Here is a 19,473-nt window from a genome sequence, read left to right as displayed (position 1 = left end):
AGTGCCCAATAAACATCACTAGGTGCAGTGTTCTCCCTGTTATTACAGATCTGCATTCAGAATTAATGTAATCTGTCAAAGAAAACAAATGTGTCAAAGCAGCCAGAGAAAACCATGCAATTCTCTTATATAAAATAATAGCAGCAGTAGGACCCAAAAGGTACAAAACCTCCTTAGAAAGCCTTAGTAAGAAAAAAATACTTGTCAGCAACAGATATAAGTTTGTCTTTTTGCTGTCACCAGCTAAATAACTATTAGAAAATACTAAATATGAACACTGCTCTGCTGGGTGCCTGATTTACAAAGTATTCTAAAAATTATGAAGAATCACTCACAAGGATCCCTTATATCAATAAAGAACAGTTTCAAAAGAAGGAAGGAGCATATTTGGCCCATGACACCTGTAGAATTCAGTGTTTGGGGGTTAGTCAAAGTAACATGATACTCTGCTATTTATTAACAGTATAAACATTGACAAGTTTAGTTAACCTTTTCTAAATATCAAGGATTTCTGAAATCTGAAAAAAAGGATTAATAGCACTCACTTCACCTCGTAAGACTGTTAAGATTAAATGAGATAATGTATATAAATCTCTTAGCCTAGTACCTGACATATAAATGGCTCAGTAAATAGAGGTATATAATGCCCTGGGAATCTTGACACACACCTCGAGTTTAATTTTTTGTTATGGCTTACCATAATACCTTTTTTGTATTACATCTACTATTCAAGTGCTGACTGAATTTAGAGAAATTTTCTCTATACTGAAAATACAGTAGTATCAAAGAGTTTTAAAGCTGTATAGCACCTTAGTATGTAATCCAGTACTCATACCAAATTCAGAACTGCTTTCACAATACACCCGGCAGGTCCCATATTAGTCCACAGGCTTAATAACTCATAACTAACCTTACCCAACGGTTACAGCAGTCTTCTTTGTACTGACCCCAAATCTCCCTTCTGATAACCTTCCCTCCGTCTCCTGTTCTAGTTTTGCCTCTGGAGCACAGAACAACAGTGATCTTTCTCATGTGATAAAATAAATATAACTAAGCATGTTTCCCTTTCTCTTATCTTCTTCAACTACTAGCCAAATGATATGATTCCTAGATCCGACTATCCTGGCTAATTCCTTTCAAGTATAATAAACCAAAATAAACAAGAGCCCGGATATATTCCTGTAGAATCTAGTGGATTGTCTTTTGTATTAGTTTCCTATTCCTGCAGTAACACATTAGCTTAAAACAACACTTTTGGAAGTCAGAATCTCCAGACTTCCCTGGTGGCGCAGTGTTTAAGCATCTGCCTGCCAATGCAGGGGACATGGGTTCGAGCCTTGGTCTGGGAAGATCCCACATGCCACGGAGCAACTAAGCCTGCGTGCCAAACTACTGAAGCTTGCACGCCTAGAGCCCATGCTCCGCAACGAGAAGCCACCGCAATGAGAAGCCCGTGCACCACAAGGAAGAGTAGCCCCCGCCCACTGTAACTAGAGGAAGCCTGCACGGAGCAACAAAGACCCAACACAGCCAAAAATAAATAAATTTAAAAATAAATAAAACTGTACCTTGTTTTTTAAAAAAGAATCTCACTAGTCTGAAAACAAGGTGTTGGCAGGGCTGCCTTCGTTCTGGGTGCTCTAGGTCAAAATCTATTTCTTGCCTTTTCTAGCCAAAGTGTGCATAAATTCCTTTGGCTCATAGCTGCTTCTTCCATCTTCAAAGCTGGCAGCATAGCATCTTCTCTCTTCCCTAACCTCTGCTTCCACTGTCAGAGCACTTTCTCTGACTTTCCTGCCTCTCTCAAGGAAGGACCCTTGGGGTTACACTGGGTTCACCCAGATAATGCAGGATAATTAACTCAACTCAAACCCTTAATCACATCTGCAAAGTCTCTTTTGCCAGGTAAGGAAACATATTCACAGGTTCTAGGATTCAGAACATGGACATCCTGGGGTAGGGGAGATCATTTATTATTTTTTAAAAATACTGCTTAATTATGAACTCACATTTATAATCAACTGAAACCCTCAGTCTGTTTTCACTGGAATCTTTATCAAAACTAGATCTTCATGTTGATTTTATGTTGGTTTCTGACAGTACTTTCAATCTACTTAGGTAGTCTGGAAATGATTTTCTGTTTTCAGTGTAGCAGCTATTCCAATCAGTTTGCAAATTTCACAAACTACTTTATATGGCTTCCTCCAACCCCATGGTTTTTTAAATATTAAAAACAGGACCTACTTGTAGGATGACCTTATGTGATATTCCTTGGGCCCTGCCAGTCAGCTAAAATTCACTTAACAATACTCTCATCCTATGTATTTTTAAAATTTATTCATGATGAAATCATAACAAATATCTTTCTGAAATATTTGGTTTAGAGTCATCACTAGACAAACTTTACAAAAGAAAAATGTTTAATTTGGCCTGTGAGAATCTGTTCTGGCTCCTAGTGACTAGATATCTCTAGACAGAATCTCTTTCAATGGGATACTTACCCCTACCTTCCCCCCACTTAAACTTTTAAGTATTTGCTTTCCTTAACTTTATTTTATAATGAATTATACTGATTATATCTAGTACTCCTTCCTTTGCTATTATGACCTCCAAGATGATAAATTCTGGCTTAAGCTCCTGTTATTAATAATTACAAAGTTCAATTTCAGGAAAAAATTTGAATGCTTCCAAACAGAAATACATACACTCACAGTAACAGGCTGGTACTCAAATCTCCCTTCTGACAGATAAAGATATCAAAGTGTTCAAGTCTACAGTCTTCCCTCCTCTTTCGTTCATCTGACTCATCAAATCTGATACACTGGCTTCAACCAAATCAAGAGTTAAAGCCAACATAACTTAAATGTTTGCTTGTAAAATATATTTTATAAAAGTACACATTAGGGCTTCCCTGGTGGTGCAGTGGTTGAGAGTCCGCCTGCCGATGCAGGGGACGCAGGTTCGTGCCCGGGTCCGGGAGGATCCCACGTGCCGTGGAGCGGTTGGGCCCGTGAGCCATGGCCGCTGGGCCTGCGCGTCCGGAGCCTGTGCTCCGCAACGGGAGGCCACAATAGTGAGAGGCCCGCGTACCGCCAAAAAAAAAAAAAAAGTACACATTAAATTTAACAAAACAAAACTTAGTGGAAAAATCTTTTAAAATCATCATCTCCACAAAGATGCTTTTTTGTCCATCTAATTATAGCCTGAAGATAGCTCCGTAAAACACTTACTGCTAGAACAATTACAGTCCCTTCTTACCTGGCATTTCAGTTTATGCCTTTACCAAAAGGTAATACTCTCTTAATACTGGGCATTTAATGTGATGGGGGGAACAGGTGTGTGTGTGTGTGTGTGTGTGTGTGTGTGTGGAGGGGGAGGGGGAGAGAGGTGGGGCACACAGGGAAAGGGGAGATGCAAGCACATGCTAGACAAGTATCATTATGCCACTCTACCTGAAAGCAGAATATTGCATATGAGTTAATCAATAGCACATACAAACAGTAAGAGAGAAAATAAAACTGAAAACTGTACATAGGAGAGTAACTCAATTAACAAAGAGAACCCCAAACTAATATAGAAAAAAAAATGTTCAGTCTTATCAGTAGTCAAAAAGGTATAAATTAAGACAATGAGATACAGTTCTTCAATTATCTAACTGTCATGAATGTAGATTAGCATGAAGCAAAGAACTAAAAAAGTCCATATCTTTTAAACCAACAATTCCACTTTTAGAAATTTATCTAAAATAATCAGATGTTCCCAAATCTCCCAAGATGACTTTTAAAATTAGAAGATAATTCATGTTATTGAAAAGATCTGGTAACCATATATAAAGTTTCCATACACAAGTGGAAGGGAAAAAAAGACTGAAATACTCTAAAATGTTAATGGTATTTGGTAGAATACTTTCTTATTTTCTAGCTTAAGTTTACCTAATTTGCATTAATTTTATTCTTTTGTTTTTATAAACTTTATTTTTAAACATTTTTTTATTTTGTTGTGATTTCTCATTCTTTTTAAAAAATATTTATTTAATTTACTTATTTTCTTTATTTTTTTGGCTGCTTCGGGTCTTAGTTGCAGCACTCGGGATCTTCGCTGTGGTGCGCGAGCTCAGTAGTTGTGGCGCGCAGGCTGAGTTGCCCCACAGCATGTGGGATATTAGTTCCCACATGCTGGGGATCAAACCCACATCCCCTGCATTGGAAGGTGGATTCTTTACCACTGGACCACCAGGGAAGTCCCATAATTTGCATTAATTTTAAAATGAAAAAATTAAAATTCATGGATTAACAATGAAAAACTTTGTGTCTGAGACACAAAAATGCATTTCTCCAACTTGACTGTAAAATATACAGAATCATCATTATCAGGTACAACCTGTCGATGGAGTAAATCGTGTCTTTGAAGTTAACAGTTATGTTTAAATCAATGCCTTGTAAACCTTTAATACAACTTTTCAAAATTGCTAAAACAAAATTTTAAAAATAAAATTTGCCATTTTAAATCTTTATAACTGAAGCCTCTATGCACACAAAACCCAAATCTGAAAAATTTCTTAAATATATTTTTGACATCTGTGCATTAAAGAAAGCATCCCTTTTAATTACTGATATATGATTTACTCCCATGTAAACTCTATTTACTTTCCAGAGAGTCAAATCCTTTGAAACGCAAATAATTAACCAATTTTCCACTTGCTTAGAGGACTGTCTGGAGACAAGACAGGTCTGGCATTAATACAAAATATACCTAACAATAGAGCAAATTTACATGGCTCTTTAAAACAGAGATGAGAAAAAGAAACTGTACTGTTCTCCTGCTCCTACAGAGCAGGGTCTTTACTTTGACTTAAACACTACAAAATAGTTCTATTTATTTCTCCATAAAAGTCACTTTTCACACTTCTAAAGTTTCCAAGCCAGATATTTTTACAAACAACAAACCTGCAAATAATATTCTCAAGTTTAAAGAGTTTTAAAATTTTTCATACTTAGGTCTACACTTCTTTACCTTACTACACTTTCCCACAAACATAAACTTTTCTCCTGGTTCCAGAATTTAGAGAAATGCTTTACAAAATACACACATATAAGTTCAAATATATACTGTTAATATTAAATACGAAACCACTTTCAAGTTAACTACTTAAGTTTCTATGTGCTTTATGAAAATAGAATATAGTAATATAGCAAACAGGAGTTTAAACTTCATCACTTTTTAATTATATCACCAACTCCTAATTCTGTTACCATTTGCTGCTGGCAGGACTACTTTTCTAAGTAGTTAATTTCTGACAACTCACTTGCTACCTTGCTTCAAAGTATGCCCTAATTTATTCTTCAACTAAGACTAACTCCCTTACAATTTCCAAGGGTCTACCCTTCACTCAAACTTTTTACTTTAGAACCAAGGCTGCCTCCCCCGAATCAGGGCTTTTAACTCCTTCAGCTCCACTTACTACAACAGGTCATTTTTTATTCCTTACCTCCATTTTGATTCACTGAACTGCAATCAATCCTCAACTTCCTTTTCACTTGTTCGAGAAATAGGTCAGGATGTGATTTTAGGAAATGCCAAATATTTTATCCATGCCATTACTCTACTTTACTAGCATAGACGCCAGGTTTCAAAATCACTTTTACTGTGCCTCACTAAGTAAACTTTGTGTCCACCCAAAGTTGGCCATAAAACATTTTTATGAATTACATAGTTCCTTCCAGACCTCAATCGAAGAAATAAAAATTTGTTCCAGGATATAAAATCATCTGATTAGAAGAAAAAAAATTATCTCATATATTATATATTTTATCTATACCTATTTTTCTCCCACAAAGTTGTAATGACTAGATCTATACAAAAGAATGGGATTAAAACTGAAAATGCTAACATTTATAAAATCCCTAATTAATTTTAAATTTTAATTGTGAATATAAATTAGTAAATGAAACATAAACACCTAAAAGCATATCTTAAGTTTTAAACACTGATTGCATCTATTGCATTATTATGGATGACTTAAAAACTCCCAAACTTCATCATTCTTAAACTTTGGCGAATCCTTCCACAAATATACATTACAGTGCCTTGCTACCTTTCTTCAAATATACAAAAGTTGTTTAGGGAGCCCTCTCCCTTCATAAACAATAGACAAAGGTCAGCTGCTCAAAAAACTTCCGAGTAGCCATGTGGGGCTGTAGACTGGGCTCAGGCAGCCTCTTACAGTACTCTGTCAAATCACACCACCCCTCCCGTTTCCTTACCTCTAAAATGGAAGGAAGGTAAAGGCATATATAAAACACCTAACTGGTATGCTGGCATCTGGTTGGTATTTAATGAGCAAATGCAGGATTCATTTCCTGTCCTTCCCTTGAACTGGCTCCACTGGATTACTTCTTAAAATAGCATGTAAAAACTAAAGATATCCTTTGAACAAACTTAGGATTCAGGATCAACAAAATAACTTCCAGAGCCACTCAGTAGCTAAGAGATATTGTTTTCAACCTGATAGAAAATAAGATCAAGCAACAAAACAATGAAAATGGTGTTAAAACCTGACTTTTTTGTGTTTTTCTTTAAACAGCTTTGAGATATAATTAATATACCATAAAACTCACCCCTTTAAAATGTACAGCTCTGTAGTTTTTGCTATATTCAGAGTTATACAACCATCAACACTATTTAATTTCAGAATATTTCATTACACCCCAAAGAAATTCCATACCCATTAGCAGTCACTTCCCATTCCTCCCTCATACCACCACCAATAAACTACTTTCTATCTCTATGGATTTGCCCATTTTGGATTATTTCATATATTTAAAAAACCCCTAACTTTATAAAATATGCTCTTATATTTACTCAGAAATGGTTAAGGCCTTTATAAAGATTTGAATGTATCTCTGAATCCCAAATGTGGCTATCCTTTCTAAAGTGATTTATCATCCAGCAACTCTTAATTACAGTAAACTAGATAATATATGACCATTAAAGTTTAAAAGAGTATTTTATGTTTCCTAAAAGCTTAAAAGCGATATTACCATAAATTTCCTTATTATAGGTTTCCTTTAAGCAGGGTATTATAATTCTACATCAGCTAAAACTAACCTCTGACAAAAGGAGGAATAAAGTGGAATACTCATGGTAAAGTGCATAAAGATATTTAGGGGATATTGCAGAAAAAGATTTACAGACTATAGGGTTAGTCAACTATCGCTCTCCAGAGTAATAACACACCTAGAGAGGGACAGTGGGAAAAGTCCACCCAGGGGAAGGCAGAAAGTGGGTGAACTGTCTATAAAGACTCTAAATAAAACAATAAAACTGTTTGAGAATTGTTTTATTTATCACCAAATGCTAGCAATTCTAAATAATATCAGGGATAAAATATTCCTTCCCCTAAAACATTTTGTTGACTGAGATTCCTGTTTTAAACTACGGCTGTGGTAACTGATAAGTTTTTAATACATAAGCATCAAACCTGTACATTTTTATTATGTATCCTTTAATAAGCGATCTATTCTAAGTGGAATTTCATTAGGAAACCTTCCAGTTATATGATCAGTGCATAGAACATGCAGATTCGTTACACCTGTTCATTTGGAGAATGACTACAAAGAGGTTCAGGACGGCCTGCACTCTCCTCAGGGTCAGTTTACGTCTGCAATTCTGTAGTTTCTATGTATATATATTCGTATGTTTAAATGGTACGTTTAAAGTATGATAGCTGTTTGCAAGTCTTCTTTCCTGATATATCTTTTTTTTCTGGTGTAAATACTTAAAAGCAGCCAGAATTAGTCTTTAACAAAGAAACACAAAGCTTGATGATCCATGAACAAAAATTATGGAGAATGCCATTACACATAATTTCAAAGATGTTCACCAATCATAATAGAGACCTACACTGAAACTCTGGGTGAAAATATTTTAGTGAAAATTTTTTGACTGAGAGTACATTTGGAAGTCACTAGAATCGATGCCAAAAAAAGACATGGACAGTATTGTGATTTCTAGAGTTTACTGTGAAGTGAGCTTTTTCTAAATTTCTGCTAAAGGAAACCTTATGTTTAAGTCATCCCAACTACTGTATATGTGCTGCTTCACATACAACCTTTAGTAATTAGAATTAATGAGAAGTGTTTTTTCAGTCACTTACAGGTGAAGGTAAAATTGCTAAATCTGACTATAACTGTCTACTGAACTCAAATATTGTGAAAATCAACTGACAATCATTGACAAATATGCAGAAGTTAAGGCTTAAAAAGAAACTGGAATATTATTATTCATTACTGTGACAGAGCAGGATGTAGATAAAATTTTCTACTTTTATCAAAAAAGTATTAATGAAATTTAAAAATATTAATCAATTAATTCTCTCTGTTGTAATATTTATTTGTAACCGGCATGAAGTTCAAATTTCTTTCCTGGCCAATTTCATGATTATTTCTGAGAACTGTTTTGTTGTAGAAGATGAATGTGTTAAAAGAAAAAAAGAAGAAAGAAAAAGAAGAAAGTTCTGCTCTGGTTGCCAAATATGCTAGGTACACTACTGCTCTACGATCTCTTCCAAGTGACCCACATGGATTTACACCAAAAGTCACAAATTATCCAAACACCAATTATAACTTTCAAGGGGTACTTGGATGACCCTCTACTTTTCACTGAGCCCTGCTATCTCCCAACCGCCCCCCAATCTAAACCTTGGCTTCTAATTCTTTTTTTTTTAAACATCTTTATTGGAGTATAACTGCTTTACAGTGGTGTGTTAGTTTCTGCTTTATAACAAAGTGAATCAGCTATACATATATCCCCATATCTCCACCTTCTTGCGTCTCCCCCCTCCCACCCTCCCTACCCCACCCCTCTAGGTGGTCACAAAGCACTGAGCTGATCTCCCTGTGCTATGCGGCTGATTCCCACTAGCTATCTATTTTACATTTGGTAGTGTATATATGTCCTTGCCACTCTCTCACTTCGTCCCAGCTTACCCTTCCCCCTCCCCGCGTCCTCAAGTCCATTCTCTACGTCTGCATCTTTATTCCTGTCCTGCCCCTAGGTTCTTCATAACCTTTTTTTTTTTTTTAGATTCCATATATATGTGTTAGCAGACGGTATTTATTTTTCTCTTTCTGACTTACTTCACTCCATGACAGACTCTAGGTCCATCCACCTCACTACAAATAACTCAATTTTATTTCTTTTTACGGCTGAGAAATATTCCATTGTATATATGTGCCACATCTTTATCCATTCATCTGTCGACGGACACTTAGGTTGCTTCCATGTCCTGGCTACTGTAAATAGAGCTGCAATGAACATTGTGGTACATGACTTTTTTTTTTTTTTTTTTTTTTTTTTGCCGTATGCGGGCCTCTCACTGTTGTGGCCTCTCCCGTTGCGGAGCACAGGCTCCGGATGCACAGGCTCAGCGGCCATGGCTCACGGGCCCAGCCGCTCCGCGGCATGTGGGATCTTCCCGGGCCGGGGCACGAACCCGTGTCCCCTGCATCGGCAGGCGGACTCTCAACCACTGCGCCACCGGGGAAGCCCACATGACTCTTTTTGAATTATGGTTTTCTCAGGGTATATGCCCAGTAGTGGGACTGCCGGGTCATACAGTAGTTCTATTTTTAGTTTTTTAAGGAACCTCCATACTGTTCTCCATAGTGGCTTGGCTTCTAATTCTTAACTCCAGAGTTTCACTGGATTTCTTGTTGAATTCACTACTAACCTGTACAATGCTTCATCAGTATTATCAAAGTTTCTATGTATTTATCCATGAATTCACAAGCACCAATAAAGAGCTCTAACTATAACACAATAAAAAGTAATCGACAAACCATGCAAATATTGAAAAGGATCAAGGTGACTGGAGCATAATAACTTACAATACTGTTTGAGCAATCTTCTAGTTCTCAAAAAAAAAATCATGACAGTACATTTTAATTACACTTACTATTAACACAGAAATGTAGACATGTCTCTTCAAGACTAAGCTCTCAACAGATCTTAGTAAGGCCTAATACAAATTTAACTATTACCAACTTTACCAAAACTTCAACTGTTAATAGCTAAGCTGCTTATCCTATATACTACCTGATAACATAACGTAACTTGTTTTAGGCTTATTATTAAATCTGCATGCTGTTGCTCTGAAGTATGCTAAAAAAAAAAAAAAGATTCCACATATTATCTCAACAAATATCAATAACACTAAAAGTTCATCATTTATGTTAACAACTTTTTTCCTATCATGTTATCAAGGTGTATCTGAAATGAGTTTTAAATGCAGGCAGACATCTATAGAAAAGTAACCTGTCATACAACTCAATATCAAAAAAACCAAACCAAAAATGGGCAGAAGACTTAAATAGACATTTTTTCAAAGACACACAGATGGCTAACAGGCACATGAAAAGATGCTCAACATCGCTAATTACTAGAGAAATGCAGATCAAAATGACAATGAGGTATCACCTCACATGGGTCAGAACGGCCATCATCAAAGTCTACAAATAAATGCTGGAGAGGGTACGGGGAAAAGGGAACTCTCCTACACTGTTCGTGGGAATATAAATTGGTGCAGCCACTATGGAAAACAGTATGGAAGTTCCCTAAAAAACTAAATTAGAACTACCACAGGATTCAGCAATTCTACTCCTGGGTATATATCCAGAAAAAACAAAAATTCTAATTCGAAAAGATACATGCACCCCAGCGTTCGATACCAGCACTACTCACAATAGCCAAGACGCGGAAGCAACTTAAGTGCCCATCAACAGGTGCACGGATAAAGAAAATGTGGTATATATACACAACTGAATATTACTCAGCCATAAAAATTGAAATATTACCATTTGCAGCAACGTGGATGAAACTAGAGAATGTTTAGTGAAATAAGTCAGAGAAAGACAAGTACTATATGATATCACTTATATACGGAATCTAAAAAATAATGCAATGAATCTATGTACAAAACAGAAACAGACTCCCAGACACAGAAAACAAGCTTATGGTTACCAAAAAGGAGGGGGGGCGTATGGGATTAACAGATACAAATTACTATATATAAAATAGATAAGCAACAAGGATTTACTGTATAGCACAGAGATACCCAATATTCTGTAATAATATAATAACATATAATGGAATATAATCTGCAAAAAAAAAAACGGAATCTATGCTGCACACCTGAAACTAACACAATATTGTTAACCGACTATGCCTCAAAAAAAGTTTCCTGTAATGATTAAGTGAATTATATTCACTTGGGCTCCATGTCAGAGGACAGCAACCTACAATTTGTACCTGGTAAACAAAAAAACACTCCCACAAAAACATACACATACAGGGACTTCCCTGGTGGCGCAGTGGTTAAGATTCTGCCTGCTAATGCAGGGGACACGGGTTCAAGGCCTGGTGCAGGAAGATGCCACATGCCACAGAGCACCTAAGCCCGTGTGCCACAACTACTGAAGCCCAGGTGCCTAGAGCCCGTGCTCCACAACAACAGAAGCCCGTGCACAGCAACAAAGACCCAACGCAGCCGAAAACAAAACAAAAAAACTCCCACAAAACAAACAAAACATACACATACAAAAACCAACTACCATTCTGTCAACTTTTTATTAGGTACTTTTATCTCCTGAATTCTGTTTCACAAGATTTACAAGCCAACTTTTCCATTACTCCAATTTTTCTCTGAATCAGTTCCTTATCATATGTCCACACATTTTTCTGAAACAAAATACTAAACAAAATGAGAGACTAGGGAGAGGAATATTTTCAACAAGAACATCAGTGATAAATCCTGCTACAGAAAGCTCTGAAGAGCCAGCTTTATTCCACTCACCATAAAGCCAGACCTCTACTGTTGTCAGAGATAAGCAATTCTCTGAGTCAAGAAAGAGCAGAGGAACAAAACTATAACTTTTAGTATCCCAACTCCTGTGATTAACAGCGTGACATTGTCAAATGAGTCAAGAGAAACCTCCAATTTTACTTCTGTTGCCCTGGTCCTCTACATCTCTTCCACACAGTAAGAACCGTGTTTCAAATCTTTGTCCACTTCTTTAGATAGACCTCTCAAAGAAGAAAGGAATGATCAAAAAGCAACCAGACTGACATTACAGGTTAAAAAAAAATGCTTTACAATACTCATCATATGACCTAAATTCTAGAAGACAATCATGCCTAGTAATCAATAGGTAAAATATACAATAGTTCATAAAGAACAATTTCCAGTGGGAATAAGAAGAGTGGCAGGCTCCCCAATGAGATGTGGAGCTCAATTCTTCCTTCAGAGTAACATGATTCAAGACTGTCAGCCCAAGTGAATAAGAGCAGCAAAATCAATTCATGTATTAAAATTACTCATAAAGTTTAATTTGTCTGATTTTAAAGATAAACAAATATAAAAGCACTCATATTTTCTTCCTGCACTTCAAAGTAGCATTATATGCATACCACACCTCGATACAGTAGTTCTCACAAAGTAACTCCAGGATCCTGGGGGCTGTGGGGAGCGGTGTGGGGAAGAGGGTGTCTGAGTTCCTTTCAGTGGTCTGTGAGGTAAAAACTGTTTTCATATCAATACTAAGACATTTCTTGCCCTTTTCATTCATTTTCTCACAAGTATACAGCAGTTTTCCAGAGGCTACCTGATGCAAGAGACTGAATGAAAAAGTATATACAAGAATTCAAGTTTTATTAAACGTAAGTTTAAATGAGATTTGCAAAAATATAAAACCATGTCACTCTTCTAATTTTTTTGTTTTGGAAATGTTATTTTTCATTAGAAATGTTATTTATGTTCACATGCAATAGGTACATTATTTTTAATAAATGTGTTTCTCAGCTTAAATTTCTGATATGGTAAATATCAAGATATAACCCACAGATACAAAAGCTCTCTGTGGTCCTTAACTTTTAAGAGTTTAAAGGAGCCAAACTCCAAAGTTTGAGAACAGCTGTCCTAGAGAAACTCTTCCACAAAGAGACATGATTGAGAAAGTTCATTGCAGTGTTTGTCAGTAACAAATGAGAAACAAATGTTCATCAACTGGGGAACCAGATAAATAAAATACGGTCTATTCAAATAATAGCATACTACACAGCAGATAGAAAGAACTAAATCTTAATATACAGTATTAATAATGTTTAAGCAAAAAAGCATTGCGGAATATGTACAATATACTACTCATGTATACCAAAATATAGAATATTGTTTAAGGACCAGAGATTGATATTATACTAAATTCATTACTTGATTGCTTCTGACTGGGGGGGGCGGGGATAGAGGAGATGGGAGGAAAGAAGGACTTTATAATACTTTATTTTAAAATTAAAAACACATAAATAACAACTGTCGATTCTTGTTATATTCTCTGCACGTTTTTTGTACTTTAAACATCTTAAAATCACAGATGTTGCCCCCCCAAAAAAAAAGTGAGGGAGAGGGAAGAGTTCTTCTTTTGAATTTAGCGAAGACTGATTAAAGGCTAAAAATGCAATCTACAGATTTAAAAAATCCTATCTATAACCTTTATCCATTCAACAAACTTATGAACTACCAAACCCTTCTTATTAAGGAGTGTATATAAACATAATAGAACACAATTAAGTATCACTGATTTTTTTTTACTCATCTTTCCATCTTTTACAACACTTAACACAGTGTCTTGTCATAAAAGTCCTGTCAAAATGCCTTTAATAACCTTGGCTTTTTTTATCTTCCCTCCTCTCTTATCACAGATATACTGACCTCTTTTACCTGTGCATCAGATCTGTTCCCTTCCTCTCATCCACAATTTTGCTCTAAGTTAACCAATCCCTCTGGCTGCTTTAAACTATGCTTTTTTTTTTTTTTTTGCACATTCCGTCCCTCAACATGCTTTAACTTCTATGCCCATCTAATAGAGACCAGGGCTTGAACACCACTTACTTAGGTTAAGACTTTATATATACACGCTATATAAACATACCAAAGGGCTAGCACCAGTGCCTACTACACTGTTAATTATTCTTCCTTCCCTTCATCCTTGAAGCAACTTTTCCCTGGGAATACCTCCAACCAAACTTCTAAAACAACAAAAACAAACAAAAAACCCCAACTACTTTACATTTGCTACCTCTTATTTCCTTATCTCTCCTATCACCATTCAACTTTAAACTACAGATTCCATTACCCTCAAAGAATTTTGTGGCCTTTTTCTTACTTAAGTCTTAACCTGTGACCACTCCCCTGGTATTATATAAAATATTATCTTCAGGCAGCAATTAAGAGGGGACCATCTGTATTCAAATCTCAGCTCTGCCATTAACTAGTAGTATGCCCTTGAGAGATTTATTATTCAACTTCTTTGAAAATCAGTTTTCTCACCTATAAATGGACGTCTACGCAAGGTTGTAGGAGTATTAACTTAGATATGTATATATAAAGTGACTGACATGCTATATAGATGCTTATTAAATATTAATTCCTTTGTCTCCCCCTCTCAATTTTCTCTAGGGCACATCTGAGAGTGACTCCCTGATGTCTCCCTCTAACTCTTGCTTCCAAGTTTGAGTCCTACATGACCAACTGCTTGCCAAAAATTTCTACACGACTGTTCCACTCAAACTCAAGCTGTTCAAAATCGAGCATATTTTCCCATCCACTAAATATACTTTTGATGACTGCTTGTCATGTTAACAGCATCCCCCCTCTCCCAGCACTCAGAATGTGGGGGCAAAAGGTGCTTCTAAACCTACCAGATGTCAAGTCCATGGATTCTTCTGGTCCACATCCTTCCCCTCCTCTCCACTCCCTCTACAGACGTGCCAAGTTCAGATTCTACTTGCTTCTCCTACCTCAGTCCCCAACCCGCCAAATTTCTCCAAACCTCTGCCTTCTCCAATATATACTACAAATCAAGCAGTACTTTGATTATCACTCCACTACTTAAAACCTTCAATTTATCCACGACCTGGAAAAAAAAATGGAATTCAAACACATCAGAGATGTAAAACTTGTCAGACCCAAAATTATTGATACCTTAATGATTCTTACTTTCCAGTACTCTCAGGAGTCAAACTACTGTTCCTTATTTCTCACCACTGTAGCCTCTGAATTACTTTTCCAACACCTTCGGAAATCCTGAGACTGATACTATCCTCTCCGCCCAAGTCTAATCCCCCACGGCCATCCCACAGTACTCTACAAGGGCCCCAAAGGAAGCCATTCTATCCCATATTAAAGCTACTTGCCTAAGTTTTGTGTCCTCTATTAGTTTAGGCTCCTATGGGACAGAGGTCCTCAGTAGTAGTGCCATCGTATTAAGGACACAGCTTTACAGCTAAGCAGGTTTGCAAAATGAAGATTTGGGAGATCTGAAGTTACAGATTTGAACTAATCAATAACATTTCATGAATGGGGGGAATTAACTGAGAAGCACTACAATCAGGCAGGCACAAGGAGATGGATTTTAAAGTCAGACTATTTTCTCCAGAAAAAAGTGTTTTGGGAAGAAAGTCTGGCAGAAGAGAGTTGGAATTGGTAACATACACCTAACATAATGCAATTTGCAGTGATAAAGACTAGGAATGGAAATAGAAATTATTTAAAGAGGAAAATGATCAATGATAAGAAAATTCTCATTTTGTACATTTAAAAAGGTTAAAATACCATTTTCCTTTTTCAAGGAGTCAGTATCATTCCTAATTTTGGTTTTCAAAGTAAAAACTACTGATGACATTTTTCCAGAATTAACATAAGACACTTTGCTTAATAATGTGCTTAATGTGAACTTCCATAATGTCTCAATCAGAATTAAACACTTCTGATCTTAAGAATACACTAAAAACCCTCCTCTTTGTTCGTTAAAACCATTCAAAAAGTTTTTATCTTGAGAAAGAAATGTACTTATCTTCTAAAAAATTGTACCATTTGTATAAAGTCTCATTCATTCAACAAGTATTTGCCAACCATGTGCTATGCTGGGGGGGGGGGGGGAGAAAGCAAAGAACAGAAACTCCCTGCCCTCATGAAGCCAACATTCCAGTGTATTTTGCCTCAAGGAAACAAAGTCAACTTCTAACCCTGAAATCTTTGGAGGATTATCACAAATTCTCTAGCCATCAAAAATGAGGAAATACTATTTCATCATTTTGAAAATAATCAATACTGAACTTTACAAGACACTGCCCAACTTCTGCAGTTAAGACATGTTATGTATCCATCAGTTGAAGACAAATCATTTCTAGGATAATTGATAAAGCAATAAACGGTGCTAACTGCAGTGTCAGTGGAGGGTACGATATTATAGCACTGCAAAGTGAAAGTTACTGCACCCTAATTCTGTCACAAGTGAAACTACAAAAATCTCACTGTGAGATGCACCAAGTTTTTAACGCTGTCCTAAGACATCTAGCACTACACTACTACATCTGACTTCTTCAGTGCTGGGTTTATCTTTAGTACTTGGAAAAGAAAGATAATCCAACTCAACACATGACAATTGTTTCCATTCTGTAACTACATTTTAAATCATCAATGGTCAAGACCTCTCCCCTCAAATCGATTCTGAAAAATAGAAATGTGTGGACTCTACGCTTCAAAAACAGCACCTGGAATGTTTGGAGATACAACCAGAGAGCTTTAGGGCGGCAGGCAGCTTTGTTCCCGGTTTTGGGAGGTTTTCACATGTAAATGCTCCCAAAGAAGGGAGCCGAGGATTAACTACCGCGAGAAGGGTGCAAGGGTGGGGGACTGGAGGCCAAAGCCGGCATTCTAGCGGTCTAAGGCGGGGCGAATACTCTTCCCTCCCATTCAACTTTTTAGGTGTCACGTTGGGGCCACAGAGCCCATAAGACGGTTGGGTTCACGACTCGGTAAGATAAGGAGCCCCGTTTATTAAGCCCATTTCCCAAGTGTAGGAATCCCGGGGGAGAGGGATGAACACCCTCTCCAACTCCTCCCCGACCCGGGATCAGAGTCCAGCCGCTGTCGCGCCGCGGCCCGAGCAACAGGAGAGCCGAGGCCGCCGCTCCGCCAGCCCTGCGACCAGCAGATGCTCCGGCTCCCCCCGCCCCCTACGCCCGCCCGCGCTTCTTTCTTAGCCCCTTGCGGGCTCCCGGTACCGCGAAGCCAATACGGGGCTGGGAGCAGAGAGCGAGAGCACCCGGACCTGAAAGGGAGCGAAGTTAGAGGCACCGGCGCCGACGCGGGCTGGAGAAGGCCGGAAGGGGGCGAGAGGGGCAGCCCGAGGTCGCCGCCCGGGAGTGGGAGGTGGGGGAGGGGTGTGGGGTCGGCTCCCGCGGCCGCCGCGACCTCCCCGGGCCACAGGCCGCTCCGCGCAGGCCCCGCCGCCCCGGAACCGGGGCAGGAGGAGTCCCCACCCCGACCTAAGCTTTAAACCTCCGGCGGCAGGAGAAACGACGCCCCGACTCCACGGCAGGCCCGGCACCCTCCTGTTCCAAGCACCCCTTACCTCTTGGTTGAAGGCGTTGACGGCGTCCATGTTCGCGCTGCGGCGGCGGCTGCTCCGGGCCCGCCGGTCACATAGACCTCGCGCCGCGGCGGAGCGGGGCCGGGGAACCGGCCGGGCCTGAGGGGCCGGCGGAGGCGATGTGCTGCGGAGCTGGAGGCCGGGCAGGAAGAGGCTGCGGCCGAGGCGGCGGGGCGGGCGGCCGAGGCAGAGGCGGCGGGGTGGCGGGCCCCCTCTCAGTCCCGTTCGGAGGATAAGGAAAAAGAGGCGGCGGCGGCCCTGGGCTCCAACATGTCCGTTTGTTGGTGGCGGCTGCGCTCTGCGTCTCGCTGACACGGCCCCCCGCGCCCTCACGCACTAGCCCACACTGGCCCGACCGGCAAGCGGGCGGGCCTCTCTCTCCTCCTCGCCAGCGGGATGGCGGCAGCTGCCCGAGTCCACGCCGCGCGGGGCACGCTGGGACGGCTTGGGCCTCCCAGCTCTTCCTGTGCCCGGCTCCAGCCCCGCCCCGCCCCGCCCCCGCTGGCCCCGCCCCGCCCCGTCCCGCCCCGCGCGTGCGCGCGCGCCGCCCGCCCAGCCGCTAGCGCGTGACGCTGGGCAACGGAGTGCTTTCCCGCTCGCTGCGGCCGCGGGCCGAGAAGTCGGCTTAGCCCAGAGACTGGGTCCCCGAGAGGGCCGCCGGCGAGCGCGGGGTCCCAGGGCCAGGAGTCTGGCACGGAGAGGGCCAGTGCACACGCGCGCCCCTGCCCGACACGGCGCTCCCCGGTGCGTTTTTGTGTGCCATTCTGCCCAGGCAGGCCCTGCACCCGTCAGGGCTGGCGGGCTCGGAGCCACTTGCCCTCCGCTGCCTGGAACAAAGGGCTCAGGATTTGACCTCAGCCCGCTGAGCGTGCATTTGCAGGCTCCCGTGCAGGCTCTGCCGATGCAGTCCTGTGTCTGCCGTAATCGTGAGGGTTAAATCTGCCTGAGCTGAAGCCCCGAGAAGGACATGCAGGCACTGGATATCCACGCAGGCCTAAAGGAACCCCTGTGCAGCCTTGTGCCGCGAGAGGAGTGGATTCGCTAAACACTAATATCGATTCCCCAAACCACGTTGTTTCCTTTTAGGTGGAAAGACTGTTCTGATTAACTTCCCGTGCAACCTACTGCCTGCCGGGCACTGTGCTGGGTTCTGGGAATATGGAAATTAAAAGATACTTTTTTTTCCCGCAGGTAGCTCGATTTAGTGGGAGAGGATAGGCAAATGAGCAGGTAATAACTAAAGCATGGTAAGTGTTAGGGCAGAGACTCTGTGGAACAAAGGACAAAGATATTCATCTGACTGGAAGTCCAGGAAAGCTTTTTAGAGGAAGTGGCACCTGAGCTACATCTGGAAGAAGCAGCAAGAGTGGTTGGAGAAGGCACTGTGGCCTAACTGAGCTTGACGAGTACTGTGGCATTACCCAAGGAGGACGAGCTGGAGCTTATGGAGTAAGGAGGAGGACTGAGACCAGGTCCTGAAGAGCCTCTGTGTCCTTCCAAGGAGTTTGGATTTTGTCCCCAAGGCAGTGGGAAGCCATTGAAAGCTTTTAAGAGGAGAGTGGTGTCATGCAATATGCTCTTTCACGACTAATGTGTAGAGTAGCAAGAGTGGGGTCAGGGAAAGAATAGCCCTAGCCCTCAGCCCAGGGGATGCTGAGAGCTTAAGGCAATGGAGTAGAGGAGAGACAACCTCAGGTACTTAAGAAGGGAAATGGATGGGTTGGGACAGAACAACTATGAGGTTAAGGAAGAGGGAGGTATCAAGGAGGATGCTCTAGGTATTTGCTTGATGAAGGACATGGGTGGTGGGTTTATAAGTTAGGGAATATATGGGTAGGAAGGAATGGGTTTGAGTGAAGTCACAGTAATGGTTTAACACTTGTAGATCGTTTACCATGTGCCAGGGTCTGACATGCCATTCTGTGTTATTTCGTTTAATTTAATGTGCTTCTGTGTGACGTGGCTATTGGTAATGCCCCTGTTTTAT

At 40.1% G+C, this 19,473-nt stretch overlaps 1 protein-coding gene across 3 annotated transcripts in view; it reads right to left on the bottom strand.

The window, feature by feature from the left end:
- The window catches only part of SCAF4 (SR-related CTD associated factor 4), a 60,779-nt gene extending 42,870 nt beyond the window's left edge, over positions 1-17,909 (bottom strand). For 2 of the 3 annotated variants that reach the window (XM_030880749.3, XM_030880752.3), the window contains exon 1: positions 17,469-17,909. In XM_030880749.3, the coding sequence (XP_030736609.1) occupies positions 17,469-17,498 (30 nt within the window). In that variant the 5' untranslated portion in view covers positions 17,499-17,909. The remainder of the gene's footprint in view (positions 1-17,468) is intronic. The other variant, XM_030880748.3, reaches the window with a different exon arrangement.
- Positions 17,910-19,473: the final 1,564 nt, after the last annotated feature.

The sequence above is a fragment of the Globicephala melas genome, chromosome 4 (assembly GCF_963455315.2).
Source record: "Globicephala melas chromosome 4, mGloMel1.2, whole genome shotgun sequence".
Taxonomy (NCBI): Eukaryota; Metazoa; Chordata; class Mammalia; order Artiodactyla; family Delphinidae; genus Globicephala; species Globicephala melas.
This window is presented reverse-complemented; position numbering and strand designations above follow the sequence as displayed.